The sequence below is a fragment of the Ptiloglossa arizonensis genome, chromosome 13, assembly GCF_051014685.1.
Source record: "Ptiloglossa arizonensis isolate GNS036 chromosome 13, iyPtiAriz1_principal, whole genome shotgun sequence".
NCBI classification, from domain to species: domain Eukaryota; kingdom Metazoa; phylum Arthropoda; class Insecta; order Hymenoptera; family Colletidae; genus Ptiloglossa; species Ptiloglossa arizonensis.
Genome location: NC_135060.1, coordinates 6,437,311 through 6,457,291, shown reverse-complemented (window position 1 = coordinate 6,457,291; position 19,981 = coordinate 6,437,311). Strand labels below are relative to the sequence as shown.

The 19,981-nt window shown below is 43.5% G+C and overlaps 2 protein-coding genes across 2 annotated transcripts in view; one reads left to right on the top strand and one right to left on the bottom strand.

The window, feature by feature from the left end:
* Nucleotides 1-17,545, top strand: part of Slow (epidermal growth factor-like protein slowdown) — a 36,435-nt gene extending 18,890 nt beyond the window's left edge. The window contains exons 2-9 of the mRNA XM_076325588.1: nt 12,253-12,318; nt 12,445-12,545; nt 12,857-12,952; nt 15,449-15,574; nt 16,395-16,484; nt 16,631-16,710; nt 17,138-17,245; nt 17,321-17,545. Of these exons, the coding sequence (XP_076181703.1) occupies nt 12,253-12,318; nt 12,445-12,545; nt 12,857-12,952; nt 15,449-15,574; nt 16,395-16,484; nt 16,631-16,710; nt 17,138-17,245; nt 17,321-17,488 (835 nt within the window). The 3' untranslated portion in view covers nt 17,489-17,545. The remainder of the gene's footprint in view (nt 1-12,252; nt 12,319-12,444; nt 12,546-12,856; nt 12,953-15,448; nt 15,575-16,394; nt 16,485-16,630; nt 16,711-17,137; nt 17,246-17,320) is intronic.
* A 212-nt stretch (nt 17,546-17,757) lies between these two features.
* Nucleotides 17,758-18,920, bottom strand: LOC143153880 (protein LLP homolog). Its single transcript, XM_076325506.1, has 3 exons — nt 18,631-18,920; nt 18,175-18,346; nt 17,758-18,099 (listed from the first exon to the last, which is right to left on the bottom strand). The coding sequence occupies exons 2-3, from the start codon at nt 18,329-18,331 to the stop codon at nt 17,807-17,809; spliced, it is 450 nt and encodes a 149-aa protein (XP_076181621.1). The 5' UTR covers nt 18,332-18,346; nt 18,631-18,920; the 3' UTR covers nt 17,758-17,806.
* Nucleotides 18,921-19,981: the final 1,061 nt, after the last annotated feature.

The window sequence follows — 19,981 nt, the reverse complement described above, 5'->3', positions numbered from 1 at the left end:
ACCGGTTACGTTTTAAAAAACTTGAATATATTACAACTTTTTAACGACCAGCGAATCTACTTCGTCGAAAATAAATTTTCACTTGAAAAATTAAACTAGTTCGCGTTCTCTGTAAATTCTCCATTTTTTATCAAAAATTTAGTACGAGTTACAATATTATAGATTTCTCTGGTAATTCTCAAACTGTTCGTAAAGTTTGGAGCAGTTACCGAGAACTCTGAATCATTCAAGTAATTTTCTGTTTCTTTATTCTCACGTTTTAGTATTTCTTTCGCTTTCAAGTATTCTTACGCGTCAAGATTTCCACGAGTAGTAACTTTTTGGAAAGTGGCAGTTGATTTTCAACGACCGGTTCGTTGCGTCGGAACGAAGAAACGCGAAGAAAGAGCGCAGATTCCCGACATTTCTATTAGAAAGGAACGTTGAGAGACAAGAATCTATCGCCGTGACAGCGTCAGCGGCATAGCGGCAGAAGGCACGTAAAACGATGGAGATGCATCGCGGAAAATAATGAGCGGTGGCGAGGCAGTTATTGGCACCGCGTAGGCGCGTAATTACTTCGCCAAGAACCGGTAACCAGTCATCAAGTAATTTTGTAATTTGGAAGCTCTCTGTTGGTCCGCGGTACTTGCCCCCGGCTTCTGTTGCGGCATTGCGTATTCCGCGTTGACGCGAAAAATCAGCAGAGTCGATCGCAAAAAGTAGCGAGATTCCACGCGATCGCTTGTATCATTTTGTCGCGGGGGAACCGATCACGGTGCGAACGATTTATCGACGAAGATAAAATGTGACTCGTCAGTATTTTCACACGTGCGAGTACGATAGTGATGCAGAAATACAATATGAATTTGCAATCACGAATACAAGAGTAGATCGTTGTTCGAGAATCGAACGATCCAACGTCTCTGTATTTCGTCTCGCGCGATCCGAATAACGAAAATGAATTCGCAAGGTTGAATCAATACCGTCTCGGTTACGAAGGAAAATTACGACGGTGAGATTTTTATGAAGCAAGTTCCAGGAAAGTTGTTCCCGAAACGATCGCGGATGAGTCAAGCGAGACTGTTTGGAGGAGATGCAAACATTGACGTTTCGCAAACTCTCGTTAATATATACAACGGGAGTCCAAGCCGTCAGATTGTTTAGCTGTTGGTCGGTCGCGCCCCGAGGAAAAGGAAGAGGCTGGCAAAACTCCGTCGCTAACGAGCAGCAGACTCAATATCCTTAAAACTTGCCCGAGCGATAAAAAGACTTCTTCTTTTCTTTGGGAGGCGCGAAGAGGGGACCGAGTGACGGCAGCTCGGGGAAAAATATTCGTGGAGGGGACTGAACCCATTTGTCAGCTTCAAAAATAACTCCTTCACTTTTATGATAAACCATCGCTATGCACCGCGGCAGCGTATACTTAGCGGGAAAAAATATCATCGTGGCCGGACTGCAGCAAAGAGGATGAGAGGTTGTTAAGAATATTTCGGGCACATGTGTGCACCGACTACAAATTAGTTTCTGGCGATGTTACCCGAGAAAGCTCCATTTGACACCAATTTATCGTGTAAACTTTAAGATCGTATCTAGTTTTCTTATCGAATCTAGTTGGTGTTATTCACGCCGGTATTTTCCAACCTTTTCGAATCAACGGCACACTTTCAATTTAATATTGTTACGACGAGGCGACGAATGTCGAATAAATGTGTTTAAAATTACCACAATCGTGGTACACTTTTTCGCATATATGTTTCCGTTTATTGCGAAAGAAATAATCGTATCGAATAGAACAGAGTCAAGTATGGTTCAAAAAAGAAGTAATTTATATATTGAAGAAAAGTTATCAAAAGTATGGTACAATTCTAAAAATGTAAAATATTTCCGCAACACACCTGAGACACTGCGACACAGAAGCATGCGGGCACATGTGTTGGGAAACACTGATCTACGGTACGATAGCAACATTTTAAATAATTATTAGATAGATTTATATCCTGGATTCTGAATATCATTTAGCGTTCTCAGTGTGCTTGGAATACTGATATACCGGAATATCGTGTTACTGTCTTTTGCATTATTGTTACCTCGATATTGTCGGAACGGTGCTGCAATAATATTATTAGACGGATATTCGTGTACCGAAAGGTTGAATTATTTCGGCACTGCAACACGGATGCGCTGGTTAATACGTTATTGAATTCTTCCGTTGCTAAACACATCGATGCAACGAACGACGAATCAAAATGTAAAAATATTCGTCTATCGAAGGTATATGTATTCCCAGACATCGATGCTTAAATATTTGAAGACTTAAACGCGCGAAAGTATTTCAAAATTTAAACACTCGATCACCAATGTTTAACTGTACGCGTACTCCAATGATCGAGCATTCGAGTCTTCGAGCATCCGAGTACTTGAAAAATTGTACTCCGAAACTCGAGTATCCGAACACTTCGACAATTTGAGTATTCAAGAATATGAATATTCGAGATTCAAAATATGCGAGTATTTGCAGATACGCATACAATCGAGACACCGAGTATCCGAGTATTCGAGGATCCGAATATTCGAGATACCGACCACCCAAGTATTCGAACACTCGATAACCCGAGTACTCGAGTTCGGAAGTATCACGATATTGAGATACCTTAAAATATTTCTACATTGGCGTATAAAAAAAAACATCGACGCACGCAGTACGTTCACCGCGCGCCTAAAATTCCGCGTTCGGTAGTAAAATTTGATAAGCCCTCGCGGTTCGGAAGCCGCGAAATCGATTACGTGGGTCGCGTTTCGTCGAAGATCGTTGCACTTTTATCGGTCCCGTAACGTGTTCGTTTCAATTGGCCGTACGACCGCGCGATAAACTTTACTGCCTCGAAACGGAACCCGCGGCACTTCTGGGGCGACTCGTGCCTCGGAATAAGAAGAACGTCGGAGGCGAGGCTCACCGTGGAACGAGCACGCGGATGATTGCAATTTATTAATGAATTCGCGGGTCGACCGGTCGGGTATGGATTCAAGGAGCGGCGTACGCACGCTACAACGTGCCTCCTCTTTCTCTACGGAGAATGCAAATCGTAACGCGGGAGTCATAACATTACTCGTCGTTTGCTAACCGAGCCACCTCTCGCGAGGAACGACGCGTATCCAACCGTTGGCATCCGTACGTCGCGATTCATTTCGCGCGCAATTTTAATTGACGCTGTTGAATTACACCGCATTTGCATGCCAGACGGGCGTTCGTTCCGTCGTAGAACCTCGTTTACGCGCTTCTTTATTTTTCCGGTTCGCTAACACGCTTCGCGGTGCACGCGCGTTCACCGAACCGATTTCTGGAAAACCGAGAAGGGACCACGCGAACGGAACGCGTTCAGAATTATTTCAACCCCCGACTAACCGTCCAAGAAGAATCGGAACCACGCTCGGAAAGTTCCCCGAGAAATTGACTACCCTCGCGAAACGATCCGCCGATAAAAACATTGTATCGTCGCGATGAAATCCACCGGGCTATAAATCTCGGGAAAACGGTATTTCCTATCGAGCAAACACCGCCGGAACGCGTCGAGCTTGTTTACCCGCGCAGTCTGGATACGTCTGATCCGAGGGTAGAATTGTTAGGTAAGTAGGTATTTACGAAATGCTTCTCCGAGATTCAAGAGAAGGTAACTTTCCAAAGTATGGACCATCCAAGTGACATCGTTCCCGTGTGATTTTTCACGAATGTAAAATTGATCACGGTTCGTCGGGGTGGTGTAAACACGACTTGCAGTTATTCGCGAGAGGAAACGAAGAAGAAGATTCGTCTTATGCGCCATTGATCGATTTAACGTTTGATCGACACCGACTTTAAATATCGATGGACCGTTTATCGATCTCGCATACCAAATCGAGTAACTCCTCGTAATATTGTTTAAATCGTTGTAATGGTAACCTTCCACCGTCGTCGGACGTTTATTCGAAGGCAGCTTGCCCCCTTGGCCAATTGACTCGGCAACAAGGCTTCATTGGAGACTACGTGAGCGACGTTTTCGTGGCGCGAGGAAAAATGAGATGTCGCGATTCTCGAGGCACTACTTAATCAATCATTTCGCCCCGAAGCGATAGCCAATGACCGTCCCGCGTTGGTTGGGAAACTTTTAAAACGGCAAATCGTGCCGTTCGAGCACGAGTGCCACTTCACTTCGGCCAGCTGTTTCTTTGTTCTTCCGTGTGAACGTCTCGCGAAGCGATGCTCGTCCCTTCGCATTATGTCTGTTCCGCGAACGTGTTTTTCATCGCTCGAGAAACCAGCGTTTCATTTCTTTTAACGATCCTCGTAATCGCCATTCGGTCCCGTTTAATTTTAGATCCAGACCGTACGAGCGATTACAACCGTTCGAAATTTCATTCGTCGTTCGATCGAGGAACGCGTAAATTCGACGAGACGACGTACGAGAAAAATCGTTCTTGAAAATCGACGATACGGTATTCTAGAACGTTGTTCAATCAACGTTGCGAAATATCGCGAAAAGCTTCGGTCGTCGATTCGAACTTTGCTTTTTTGTTATCGTCACGGTAGCTTTCGTTCGCGCGTCGGCTACTTTAAATCGATATTTCGATCTATGTAATACCTCCGTAAAATATTAAACGCAACCATAGCCGTCTCGTGCAATTTTCCAAACCCGTCGGACGTATCAACATCGACGAGTTTCCAACTCGTGCGAAACGGGATGACGTTTGACGGACTATCCCGTTGGACGTGGATCGCTCAAACTAATATCCGTTCCGGCGGTTATGTTCCAAAACGTGTTGCACGTCATCGAGCTTTCCATTTTCGAATCTAAATTCGCACGAAGTCCGACTGCTCGTCCAATAACTGCCCAAAGTCATCTTCCCTCGGCTCGGATACCCGTGCACGCAGCGAACGCTTAATCCGAGCTGTAAATTCGAGTCGATTTAACCCGAAACTTTGTCGAACTCCGCGAGAAATGCTTCCTGAAATATACATTATTTATCGCATGTTTCGAAACCGATGCGCGTTTCGCGAGTGAAACTTATTTCGAAACCTCGCTCGACGGGAAATCAGTGACTTCGGAAACTTGTTAACGCCAGATTTACCAATCAGTCAAAATAATTGGTTCCTTCTGTTTTCACAAGGAAATTTACTTTAAATTGCATAGCATATTTTCAAAAGATGTTACGATTTTTTTCTATTCTATACGTACAATCACTTTCATGAGTTTCTCTTTTTCCTCGATCATCAATTGGGCGAAATATGAGGAAGATCTTAACATACTGAAATCTATCGATAGTTCTGGTGTTGGACTCGATGGTTTTCCTTCACCAGCGATTCACCTCGTTCAATCGCATGTAGAATCGTTAAGAATGTTAAGAGAATACCTCTGTATTCTAACGATGGTGACATCTGCACGCATAGGAAAGAATGAAAAAAAAAACAAAAGAACATCTAGACTGTTACATGGCGAGCGTGAGTTCAGCCACGTGCAATAAGTAAGACGTGAATATTATTAAAAGTAAGTACAAAGTATCTAATATATATAAAAAACCACAATGCACATTTTCCTTCAAATGTCACTCGATCCACCCAACTCGTAGAGATCGTCTCTCTCGACGATTCGCGTAATTCGGTGTTCCTCGTGCCGGATGCCAACCGGCGTCTATCGAGAATCCTAATTTCTCGCGAATCGGCGTCGAATTCGAAGGGACGATCGTAACGCGCTTCGGGCTCGTTAAGAGCGTGATTTACGGGCCGTCGGGTCGCTGAAAGCTGAAAACCGTCGAGAAAGGCCCTTTTATCGCGCACTACCGGGGACGCGACGCGAGAAGAATCGTCGGAGTAAGGTTCACGGGATCGGACAATAAAGACTCGGTGTTTATTACTGCTGGCGACATCGCAACGAGCGTGCAAAGCGTGTTGTTACGATCGAAACATCGCGCAAGGACGGTTTACCGCCACGCGGTGATAATGTACGACTTCTTCGAGTGAAAACTCGCCCGCCTATCCGCGGCTCGGTTCGCTCGCGAGTATTACGAAGGAAAACGAAGTTGCGTATTTACGATTCCGTTGTAAATCCATCGGCGATACGGGACTAATTGATACCGGTGCACAGGGCGTGTGTGTACGTGCGCGTATATGTGTATCGACTTCGGGGCGGATAAAGTGCACGCTCGAAGCGTTATTTCTATTTTTCCATGTTTCTGGTAAAACCGATGTATTAACCGGTTTTCCGTGGTCTCGTTCGAGAATTCCTTCTCCGTTTACACGGTTTCTGGGGAGGCATTCCTTTAACGCGTTATTACGGGGGTGTTCACGATCACTTCCAAGTAGAAAAGTTCGTTACCACGAACGCCGTTTGATAGGATAGAACGTTGAAGCGGAATCGGGAGCGCGTGGCTCCACGAATCGTTAATTCCCGTGTCTGGTCGATTATTCTGACGAAACAGTTTGAATATTTTAAGCCCAAGAATTTCCGATACGTATCGAGGTAATCGTGGTTCAGGGAACTCTATCGCCCGTCTAATTGAGAGTTTAGAAACTGGCGCTCGGGATTGTACTCGTTCTTTTTCCGGCGGTATTTATTATGCATGAATTCGAAACTCGTAAATTCTCAGTAACCGTTTATTCGACTACGAGTAAAAATCCGATCTAATTATAGAACCGCGTTACCTACGCGAATCGTATAAATATAATACTCGTTTTAGAAAGTAATAATCGTTTGAGAATTATCTACCACCGTACTATAAATAAAACCTTAGCTGGCCAATTTCGAAGCTCGTGTCGCAGTCGAGTGATTAGCCGTGCTTTATTGCTCATTATTTATTACGTATTAAGAGTCCAAATACAACGATATTCCCACCGAGTGGCGTTTCATCGATACGGTCGAGTAAACAACGATTATTATTTTCGCAGAACACAAATCATCGAAGCGAACTAATAGCACGTTTGATAAATGTATCGATACCGAGATTTTCAATTATTGGAACGGTTATTCGCCCGAAAATTTATCATAAACTATCTCCGACCGCTCTACCGTCGAACGAGTAACGAGAACAATCTCGTTCGAAACGAATCGCGATCTTGGAAACGGTGGTTCGCCAACCGTCGTAATTGTTTCTCGAAAAGAGATTTAATTTTCAAGGGCAACAATTTCCACCGACGATATCGGTGTCTCGTTGCACGCGTCGTTAAATAGAATTATTAATTTCGCAAAAAGAAGCCAAGAACTAAATTCGTATCTCTGTAATGCGTCTTGGCACGATAGCGTTCCCCCGTCGCGTATAAAGTGTCTTTTCTTCGAACTTTCGACTTCGTTTCGGGTACCCATCGGTGACCCAAAGAACAAGAGAGAGAGTTCGGTCCTATCGGCGAGGAAATCTCTGCACGAGCAACAGATAGTCAAAGGCAAGGGTGTGACGAATGGCTACGATAACTCGACGCTGCATTCGCCTCGGTCGCTGCTAGAAGTGGAAAACATGCGAGATCACCGTTAAGGTTTCGGAAGTACCTTTCAGAGAGTCGCAGACACGCGAGCAGTCAATGCGGTAATTCATTGAAAATTTATCACCAACGAGAAGCCCGCGCGGTTCGGTATCACGCGACGGCGCCTTCGGCCCGCTCCACATCGCTAATCGACGTTGATTTTATTACTCGCGACTTCTTCGTATATTTCCCGTTTTTTAAGTACCGGGTTCCTTAGCAGCGGAGAAAGTTCCTAGAACGCACCGACGACGTGGAACTCGTTACTCTCGCTCAACTACGGAGAATACGCACTTAAAAGTGAAACGCGTTGGTATTAACGTTCGGTAGAATTCTTACCGGCTTATTTTAGATACTCGCAGTGCTTTGTACGCGAGGAATACACCAAGCGCGAGCTACTTTCGCGCGTAAATTTACGCGACTTTTTATCTCGGTGGCAGTCGGTTAACGCGAAATTAATCAACGCTCGAACTTTTTGTCAGATAAATCGGTAAAAAGATAATCGAACTGTTTAGCGACTTGGAGTGCGAGGAAAAAATACGTACGCGTGGTTGGCATAGTTCCAATCGACCGTGACGAGAGTTATTTATTTTAATGGTCGAAATTAATTACAGGTGTACCAACTTTGATATATCGGAATCCGTACAATTTCACTTGTATAATGGTATTTATTTATCGATGTTTTTCCGCGTTCAATATTGCGAGAAATCACAGTAATATCGATTTAGAAACTAACGTCGGTGTAATTTCGCGCTAGGATGAACTGAAATTTGTGTCAGTGGGGGGATGTAAATTCGAAAAGGATACTTCGTAGAAAGTATTGGAACGGAAATCTGACTTGAAATATAGACCAGACTTCGTCTTACCTTGTTTCCGTCAGGGTTGATTTGTGGACCTAAGCTAACTGGGTGTCTTTTTTCTATACCTCTACGTTCTCCGTTCCTTCTCTACATCGACCCATATATTAACGTAAAAGCGCGTCCGAACTTAACGTACCTTAAAACTGCAAAAAGCTACACGAAAAATTGTAAATTATCCCGCGAGATGGAAATATCTACGGTCTCGAGATTAAAAGTGTCTTTAATTCGTTAAACGCTCGAAGAACGTCGCAAATCCTACGAGAAACTTCGAACCGCGACACTCGTCGAAGTAAATCGCCCTCGATCGCTACTTCTTTAATAGACCGTAAATGTGATCCGCGAATCGTACAGTTGTTGGCTGTTATTTTCTGAAATTGTTCACGAAAGTACATCCAACTACTTCGCCTTTCTCGTTCAATGTCGTGGCTCGACCATGTTGGACGTTATCAGCGTGCTGAGTTCAGTATGGCCACCAGAGCACCCGAACCAGTATTCCCACGCGAATGTCCTCCGAACCGTATCTGAAACTCCGTCGCAACGTGTTCCGTGAGATTTTTCTGCGAGCGGAATACGCTCCAGGAACGATTTGATGCGTGCGGACCGTGAGAGCGAAAGCTTAAGAAAACATTTAACGTGTGTACCGCACGGATCGATACCTAGCACATGGAAGTCTCCGGCGTTCGAATATTGTTCGCGAATAACCGATTCGCGACACATCGAACGCCCCGAAACGAAATTAAATTATTTTCACAGGTGCTTTCAGCACCTGTAGCGCGTCACGGCCTCTTCGAGTACAAAGAAGTCCCGAGACACCGGTGAAATAAAAAAAAAGAGGAAGCGACGATTATCGACAGATATCGACGAGTTGAAAGTTGTGCAACGGTTTTCTCGTAAGTTTCTTTAAGAGAGAAATTTTTTAATCGGAATACCTCGGGACATTCCGTTTCCTAGACAGAGTCTCGTCAAAGATTAACGGAACGTCACCTTCTATTTCCGTCACCACGATCGAGAATACACGTCGGCAAGTGTCTGTCCCGATAACAGAGTTTCAGCCAAGGTGAAAACAATTTGCCGAATCATGGCGCAGGGTAAGACTAATTTTGCCTCGTGAAACAGGCTCGAGGAGAACGAGACTACGCCAGACGCACATCTCGCTGAACCTACACGATTCGTTAACCTGGATCACCTGCCACGTTAATCCCTTTGATCCCTTCTGTCACAGATAATCCATAGACAAACACGCGACCAGCCCTTAACGAACAGATTTTGCGAACACCCTCGACGATGTTCGAGGCCTTCGTTCGGTTGCGACACACTTGTCGGGGTCTGAGAAACGTGCCTCTCAGGGAGCGAGCTGCCGCTTCCTCTTCTTTTTTTTTTTCACTCGCGACTTTCACTCTCGCTACGAGAGAAGATTCAACGCGTTGTACCGGATACGGAGATAATCGATTCACCGCGGGATCGGGAGAAATTGTTACGAAACTGTTTCCTCGACGTTTATCAAACTGTTCCGTGAAACGATGCAGCGGCAATTCTTTGCTGCGTGGTACCGTTTGGAACTCTTGGATCGTCTAAATGTCTTGCACTCTACGATGCGGTAACACTCCTCGGCCGACTATATTCATCGGTACCGTACATTTTCTTTCATCACGATCGTATAGAATTTTCAAGAAACTAGAGATCAACGAACGGGGGACGTAGAATAATTTTCTATCGAATGTACACTTGAAAATAGTACACTCGTGGTGTACTGCTCTAAGAATCCTGAAGATCGTTTCAAAGTTCCTCCGTTCGCATTATGGAACCGTTTTCCATCGAACTCTGACACCAATGTAAAGTTTCTCTTGCGATAATTCTATTGATAAATAAGCAGATAAACCTAGAGGTCGTTAATTCTACAAGTGAACGATCCTTTAAAAATTATCCCCTTCGTTGAGGACCTCGAGAAGGTTCGTCCCCCGAAAATCTACATTTTCAGTCGTTTGATTTCGAGTTGGAGAACCGCGCTACAAATATCCCCAGGGAATCGATTGATCGTTGCGTCGATTTGTTCCTACTGGGTGGAACGACCCCGTAAGTTTTGGTCACGGAAAACGGCCCACGGTACCGTGTACCATTCGCAGAGGCCTGTGCAGCGAAGAGGCTGAAAATCGACGAGGAACGGTGATGTATGCTCGCAGCTGTACCGAGGGTGGCGTTTTAATTGCGCAACCGGTGGGGCCGCGGGGCAGGTTTAATCGGTCCCAGGTCTTGGTCCTTTGTTCGCCGGTCGTTGCGCGTTCCTTGCACCTCTTGCCGCGAACGAAATGGCGCGCGGGCAAGAACGGTCGACGTCTCGCGATGCGGGCCACGCGGTCCCCGGGTCGTTGTTGCGACAGTAAACGTCGTGTCGCGTTTCAGCGAACATGACAGCGACAAGGCGAGATGCAATTTTCTCGGAGGCCGACGATGACGAAGTGGTTCCGCCGCCGCGAGGATCGCCTCTCGACGCCCAATTACCGCGCGATCTTAGCGAGCGTCCTCCTCGATTTACGTGATTTCCGCGCGCGGTCCGCTCCTACCGTGAAAAAGAAGGGATCTCGCAACGAGACGAGGCTCGTAGACGCGAGCACGGTACTCCCGTCTCCCCTCGGTTCGTATTTTATCCTCACGAGATAACGTTTAGTCAAGATGAATGAGGAACGAATCGGATAGATCGATGAAGAATGCGGAGTCGAAGGTGAATTATTTTTTAACCGAGATTACTCGAGATCTCGCGCGGTCCGGTACTCGCAATTAATCCCAGGTTGCATAAATTTGATTTTATCTCAACGAGAGGAAATTACTTCGCGGTTATTTATACACGGATCGATTAACCCGCGGACAATAATTTGTCGATACTACGTGGCTATCGGATGTGTTGCGAATCTTGCGAAATTCGAAGACTCGTCGGGCTTTCGATCTACAAGTAGGAACAATATCGTTTTCAAAGAGTCTGTGGAAGCGAAGATACAAAATTCGTGATGGAAATTTCCTTTCGATGACCGAAAGTCTCTTCGAATAGATTTCAAGGAGCGTTCTATCGATCTGGGTACGATGCAACCGGCGAAATCGGATCGATCGCAACTATAATTACCGAAATATAATTTTTCGTTGCTGGAAGAACGATCGAAAGTCATCCGGTGTCGATTTTTCACGACGAAACGGAACTATCGTTGCTATCGATGTCCCGCTGTTTCGCGCGCAGTTATCGAATCGATGCTTGAACTCGGAACTGTCCTCTCTCTGTCTCTCTATTTAACGATTTCAATTTCCATTTCAATCGAACGATGCAAACGAAGGCCCCGTACACCGTGTCGTATCGGTCGCGATCGCTATCGAAACAATCGATTCGATAATTTAATTTCATCCTGTCACTGGCTGACAATGGCGCAACGCGGACGCGCGCGCTCGCTCGCGAGCCCGATCGCGAGTAACGAATGTAAAGCCGCGGGGGCATTCGTGTAATCGGAGCATCTTGGATAGGGTGCAGCCCTGCGATGTTGAATACCCTGCGATGCGCGTGGTTTACGCTTTCACGGTCGAAGACCGACAGAACGGCTCGGTTGATCTTGTCGGCTCGAAACACGCGACCGGTCTAACATCGCCACGCAAATACACCCGATACGTTTCAAACGTTTTGCCACGAGATCGCGATTCCAAGATTCACGTTCGTCGCGTTGGTTGCGCACTTATTATCGGTCAAGCGTCCGTGAAATTTTCACGATCACGAATCGAGCCGCGGATTCGTCGCCAAACGTTCGAAATTCGAACATTTCGATTTACCTTGTCTATATTTTTACACGACCCAAATCAAAGAAACGACCGTGGGTGATTTCAACGTTGAAAAGCAAACTGTTACATCGTTTGCTTCGATTCATCGAAAAATGTTCTCTTTTGCTGTTCCAGGAGACGAGTCTGCACGAAATCAGTTCCTACCACTACCGTTCATCACCATCGAAATGGACAATTTAGGTAAAACGGTTCTTGAAAACGTCGAGTCGAGAACGTAATTCTACCAATACGAGTGGCATACATAGATTCACGGTTTCGATCGGTAGAAGATCGTTACTTCGTGAAACGAAATTGAATATTTTCCAGGTATCTTAACGTCTTTAATATTAAGACAGACGTACCTTCCAGTTTCTTATGCTGCCCGGGATGGACGCAAGCGACTCAGATGAGTTACGGGTGCAATAAAGGTGAGTTTTCGTACCCGACCGCCCAACGGTTCCGAATAATTTCCAGTTGTCCTTGCGCGCCGTTTCTTCGAACGAAAAAGTGCGACCACCCGCGGGAAAAATGAACGAAATTTATAGCCGGCCTTCGAATCCGCGCCGAAACCGGTGCACCGTCGGGAAAATATCGGGAACTGGTAACATATTCACGAGCGATATCGTAAATAGGACTATCGATAAATTGTACAATTTCATTATGCGGCGCGTAAAATGTTTATCGGTCGTTAATACGGTACGCGATACTTAACCTACAACTTACCTTAATTGCCTTTCAGCTACCTGTCCGGCTCCCTGCTTAAACGGAGGAGTATGCACTTCCCCGGGCAGGTGCACGTGTCCCAAAGGATTTACAGGCAGCCAGTGTCAGACAGGTAACGTCGAACGTGAATGCAAATCGATTCTAAATTATCGTTTCGAATGCTAATCGCCGATACAGGTAAAACTTCCAACCGGACGCGCCGACGGTTCATTCTCTACGCCTTTTGTCATCGACGTTTCGAGTACCATTAGTCTTCATCGGAGTGTATCGTGGAGTGTTTCTAAAACAGCGCGACAAAATTTACGTACACGATCTACCTCGAGCCTACAGAGAAAGCGCAGCTGATTTAAATTTTAACTCGCTCGGACGTTGGCGTAAGAAAAATACGTCGTATCGAGTAAGAAAAGTCGAAGTAGGTCGTGGTGGACTAATTGCATGCCCGCCTTCGTCGCCCGGTTTAAATCTTCTCGATTTTTTTCCTTTTTTTCTTTTTTCGTAAGGTCACCCGAAATCGATATTCCAGGTCGGTAGGAAATACCGGGGAATATGATTAGAAACACGCCAAACGTTTTCAGACGCGTCAGAGGTCGTTCCGAAGGCGCCTTGTGCAACTACGGAAAACTATGGATCGGTCGTACACCGTGAACTATCTTGGAAATGCGACGTGTGCAAAGCGACGTAAACAATACCGAATCGATATTATCGACACCGGAGAATGGAGGAGCGTTCGCAAAAATTCACCGCGTGCTTTTAAATGAATCGAATCGATCTTGGGGTAACCTTCCAAGAACGGATGTACGATTTAAAATAACGGAAACGTAATTTTTATTTCGTGGAATTCTACCACGAAACTGGGACAAATTTTCTGTCCACCGTTATTTATTTCGCACAATGGGTACGTGGAGACGTTTTAAACGGTACCTCTCTCGCGATTCGTACTTTGATTTTTAATTTCCTGGTCCGAAATCGTGCAAGGAAAGAACTCGGTGACGACATTGATAGTTCCGAAAACACGACCTTAAGAGAAAAGAAAAATACATTCTATTTATTTCTCCCTCAAATTGGGTACTTTGTACGTCTCCTATCCACGAATTCTCATCTCGAGCATTGTCGCGCGTTCATTTTCGCAACACACTCGCGGCGCGATCGTCGCCCGGGCCGATCTCCTCTTCGAGGTCTTTCGTGTTCACCGGGTGCCCCGAAAAATCTCAAGTAAAACTCGCGTCCGCGAATTGAACGATGTAAGTGACGAGCAAGCGTGTTGTTAAATCGTAAAATATCCACGATCGATATTTCCAAGCTAGGAGCTACGTCCTCGTAGCCGGGATCGTTAGGCGTAATTAAATCGACGCGGACCGATACGCGGCCCCGATAACATTGCGCGAATACCGAGTCAACTGGGCGTATTGTGGTGTCCAGCAGGGGACTGCTTTCGATAGATTTACGAGCGATTTCATTATGGTATACGGACGTTCTAATTACGAGGCCGAGGTGAGCTGTGTCGGCGTGCCGGTTTCGGTACGAGAGAAAAACTCCTCTCGTACGCACAGTTTCGACACTCCCACGGGAATCAATTTTTCGATTATGGGGGGTACGCGTACATTCGCGGCCAATATCATCGTTTACGATAGTCACGAGACTGCGTTGCGATTACGCGAGATTGTTACTTCGCAGTCGCCCGCACAGGTGCGTTATCGTTAACGATCGTGTCAGTCCGTTCGTGTTAATTTGCTCCAAAAGAAATCGTGAACTTTCGGTTCCTGAAAATAAGAGTAGCTCGAGTATCGAAAGAGTCTCGAATGGGATTTGTTTCTTACCTCGAGTACCATTTTTAAGCATCAACTTCTTAGATCGAGATCAAATTCTTTTAATGCGCGAATTTATACGATTTACACGACTTCGATACCTTGAATGTATCCTCCCTGTGTAGATGTAAATTGTACAAATATCCTATCTTCTGTTCTTGTAATTTTCAAATCGTATTTGGAATTGAAACTTCCCTCGAGAGAGAGATACGAATTACAGCCGCGATCGAAAAAATTAAAGTAGCATTTAAGGAAAACGACGAAACAGTATCGACGATAATAAACGATTACCAAAATGTGCCCGTTAAACGTTCCAACGTATCGCGTACAATGCGTACAATTTTCTCGTATCCCTTTGCGGGAACGGTAGAGAAAATTGTCAAAGGTACCGCCGTGTAAAATAATTTACTCTTAATAACCGTATCAAATTATTTACACAGACATTAAGTACCAAAAGAGAAACATGTTTCTCAATTTCCCCTACATCCCGATCGTTTTCTTATATTAATCGGGGAACGAGTTACTTTAAATGGTAGCGGTTATCCTCCCACCTTCGCGGTTATTCTCGAACGGACGGCAACTCAATAAGTAATTTAAATTTCCATAATTTATTCATTCGAATCGTCGGTAACCACCTTGACAAATTCAACGGAAACCAGCGGAGTTATTCGGGATTTGCGCAACGGCACCGAACGGAAACCGAGGAGATTTCACGATGGATCGGTCCCGTAGCCGCGGCAGCTGTCTCATTTATGCAATTAATTTTTAACGAAATTAACATAACTTGTCCACCAACGTTACAGACATCGACGAGTGCGTGACAGAGAAGCCCTGCGATCAGCTCTGCAGAAACCTACCCGGGACCTACGAGTGCCACTGCAGGCCCGGTTTTCAACTTCAGAAAGACGGCCAGTCCTGTCGAAAGAACGGTGAGTCGGAACCGTTGGGAAAAAACGTTCGACGTCCACGGAGAAACGATCCGCTTTCGAGATCTCTCGAGAACGACCAATATGGTGCCGGGGAATCTGCACAACGTCGCTTTTGACGCGAGCCAACTTCCAAATACTGCTCGCGCGAAACCCACGCGCTTTGCGTACAATAGCAACGTGCAACAATATTTTCAACGGTTTCCAGTTTCCATGGTTCGTGTCGCAGCCCTTTGTTTCCGACTTTCGGATAACAGTTACGCGCTCCACGGTACTTTTAACGGACAAACGCACACGATGCGTTCTCACCGCGATCGTTCGCGTCGATCTTGAACTCGGATGCGATTCATTGAAGAGTCGTCTGTACGGAGTGACAGAGCAAAGTTTGCAAGAATTTTGGAGCGGTACTCGCGAAAATGACTCACATTAACGCCTCGTTTTCGTTCGAAATGTCTCGATTTGTACAGAGACAATATTTTGAACGTGCAATATTTTACATTGCAGCGACATTTCTCGGAAATAATCCAAGAAATATCGGATCGTACGGAAAGTCATTTCGTTTTTTTTTTGCTTCGGTGCAAAGAAAAACCAAAATTCACCTTTGGTGAATTGTACACTCTCCATTTTGGAAAACGAAACGACATTCCGAACGACCTTAAGATTTCGAATCTTGCGTAAAATTATCTCTGCAATGTTTTGCGTCGTACCACGCTGGTTAGAGAGCGACTGTCGCGCGGAAACTGGAGTTAGTTATTGTTGCATCGAAGCGCGAAGACACGAATCGGTTTTTTACTCTCAGGATTCGCGCGCGTTTATTTTTCAGACACGGACGACATCGCGTTCGAGGCGCGAGATCTCGAGAAGGACTTCCACGAGGCGACGACAACGAGGCATCCGTCAATTTCCACGCACGGTACGTAAACATTAATCCCTGTCTTCGTTTTCGATTACGTTTTCGGTGTCCCGTGTTGAGCGACGCCCGAATGCGAAAGTAACCAACCCGAGCGTACGTACGGTGTTCCGTTCTCACGCGGCGGTATCAAAGAATTCTGTTTGCAGATACGGAGAACGAGGTATCCGATGGTGACCTCGATCAGGACTACGAGATTATCCTGAAAAGGCTCACCAAGCTCGAAAAGGTACGCGGACAATGGCTCTCCGTATATTATTCGACTCGTAAGGAGGAGGTATGTTTGCTTCGCGCGGGGCTAGGAATGCGAATGCAAGAGTATTATGAGCTTTACTTTCTTTTTTCTTTTCATTCAAATTTTCAATTCAATGACCAAACATGTTGGAACGAAAGCGTTCTGGATCGCCAACTGGTACAATGTTTAAAGTAATCGAGGAATATCGCGTAAGGAAAATAAATTGAAACTCGGGTTTCGTATACGAAGTATCAGAAATGGAGAAAATACAGTGTATTCGATATTGGAGAAAATTCGAACCACCGTGGAAATGTAAAAAAAAAAAAAGTGTTTCACGGCTGTACGAAATAAGTTCGAAAATTTGATTGGTAATGAATTTATGTAATTAATTGAAAACGAAATATACATTCTACTTTTTTAGCAATTTGCAAGAGGAAAAAAGAGGGACACCGAAACCACAGAAATGAGTACCAAGGTTGCGTCGGTTATAGAAAGTATTAACGTGATGAAAAGGACCGTCGAAAATGTAGTAAGTAGTCGACGTGTAATCGCTTTCGATAACGAATAAAATTAACATTACTCGTTGCAAAATGTTTATTTTTAGCAACATATGCAGCAGGAAATATACGAGATGCGAGGTAAACTGAGAGAATACGAGTCGGAAGCGCGGAAAATGCAGCACTTGACGAACCGAGTGGTGGAATTGGAAAATCGTCTACGATTACGTTGCAGAACACCAATTCCGATAAATAGCGGTGCATTCAATTTTTAAAATTGTTGTAACGAAGGAAAAGAATATCAAATATTTTGGGCATTGCCCGTAGATGTAATATTTATGTAGGAAAATTTTTACAAAAAAAGATCATACTATCACTGCCATGTTTTTAGCTTTTACGACAAAGATGTGTTAGATTTGTAATAGAATTGTAACTTAAATAATCTTTGTGATTATTTTGTATTCAGCTTTATAATAAAATGAAAATTGTATTCGAACGATCGTTATCGATTTACATGGGTAAAGTAACGTATAAAGCCTTTTGTCTGTAACAATGAAATTTATTTCCGTTTTATTATACACAAGTATTTATTATCAATCAACGTTGTCGACTTTGGACAAAACTTGGTTCCGCTTTGCCTTTCTCTTCTGTTGTCTAGTTAATCTTTTGTGCGACTTTGCACTTGCTTTTTGCGATTTTGCTCTACCTTTTTTATGTTTGGCAATTTTTCGCAAACTCATCCATATTGGATAATTTCCATACTGGTCTTGCATGGTTCTTTTGTTGTATACTCTACCGCTAGATTCTACGTCCATTTTTTTTACATCATCCGTCTTGGCATCTTCTTTTGCTTTTTCATTTTCTTTTATAGACATCGCATCGACGACTAATGAAAAAATTAAACGGATTAGTAACAATTGTAAGATAATAGAAATAATATATCGCGTAACATTTGTCAAACCTGTAGCAATATTCGATATTTCCATCATTTCTGCATCTTGTGACGTATTGTCAATACCTAACGTCTTTTTTAACATTTTTAATTCTTTTGCACCGTAACGTTCCCTTTTAACTGCTCTGCACTTTCTTTTCCATTTACTACGTATCGATTTTGCCATTTTAACGTTTTACGTCTAAAAACATTTTAAATATAATTTCTAAAAACTCATTCGAGTACCGTAAGTAGTCTCTTTATTTTATTTACAACGATAAAATACGTTTCACTTTAAATTAAGAATTTATCGTATTTCATAATAAACACTGACATAACACTGCATGTTTCTTAAATGAAAGAAAATTTAAATATCTTTGAGAACGTACCATAACCCCAAATGTGCAAAAAAATAAAAAATTGAGAATAGTGATATGGTTGAAATACATAAAAGAAAATAACGTTATTTACTTCAACGACACTTACTTTAAGTATATATATCTTCAAATATTTTTTGTAAATATTCTATACTTCGTCAAAGATACACGTAATCACGTGTTGTAAACGAACAATACTAAGGCCATTTAAGACCTAACCTCACTTATCGTGTTCACCGTCAATACGCAAACGAGACAAAACAAACTTCGCAAGGCAATTTTATCGACTTGCCCTGTGAGGGCGCAAGAAGCACCTTTACCATTTCCGTATCACTTCCAACGTTTTCAATTCAGACTAGAATAAAAACAAAAGCCATCAATTTCTTGAAATATTTGGTTAGATAAAATAAATGAATATTTCTCTACATCTCGAAATTATAGTTTGTATGTATGCAAATATATTCTGAACCCGCAATTACAAATCCCTGTAATATGGTAATTACATGGGTTGCCATCTATTGGAGAAAGGGTTAAACTACACTTAAGGGGTGAAAACACCTGGCGGCAAAACGCTCAAGTTTGTCGAGGAATTGTTCTAACCTTCGTCAATAGATGGCTCCACAAGCATTATGTACCGACATTACAGATAGGTATCTGCTTTCTAGCGATATTCCTAACGCTGGCGTCATCTACTGATTAAAGGCAGAACAATTTCTTGACAAACTTGGGCGTTTTGCCGCCAGGTGTTTTCACCCCTTAAGTGTAGTTTAACCCTTTCTCCAATAGATGGCAACCCATGTAATTACCACGTTACAGGGATATGTAATTGCGGGTTCAGAATATATTTGCACGCAACAAACTATTATTTCGATATGTAGAAAAATATTCATTTATTTTAACGCACAGTTTCTTCGATTGTATTTGTTCGATCTAATCAAATATTTCAAGAAATTGATGGCTTTCTAGTCATTATTTGTACCGGAATATTGTCAATAATTGTTTAATTTACGGTCCAACGACAGTTGTTAATAATTATGATAAATAAACGTTAAGATATTGCGAAATCTGCGAAGACGCATGGTTTCGGTGAATATTTGTTCATTTCCTCGATTGTTACTAACATTTATACATGTTCCGAACATTTATCTTACAATATGCATCTTATTTATGGATTAAATACGATTGATTCGCCTACAGCAATTAATTTTGACCGAGATTCGAGGTATAAACGTGTTTCTTAATGTTTCAAAGCATGGAAAGTAACAATTGTTTATTAGATACATTAATTTAACATTTGTTTAATTCTTATAATTTACACAATACGCGTAGAAGTTGTATTTTCTACTTAAAAGCGTCACAATTCAATTAATCGCTGCTCTAGATAGAAAAATCATCGCGATGAACACCTGTGAGTCGATAATCGATATGTGTAACTTATGACCGTTTAATCTACGGTAGTA

What these genes read in the sequence shown, in the direction of transcription:
- LOC143153880 (XM_076325506.1), bottom strand. Translation starts at nt 18,331, where the DNA reads ATGGCAAAATCGATACGTAGTAAATGGAAAAGAAAGTGCAGAGCAGTT. An exon ending in AATATCGAATATTGCTACAG is followed by an intron (nt 18,100 to 18,174) that starts GTTTGACAAATG and finishes TTTTTTCATTAG; the next exon opens with TCGTCGATGCGATGTCTATA.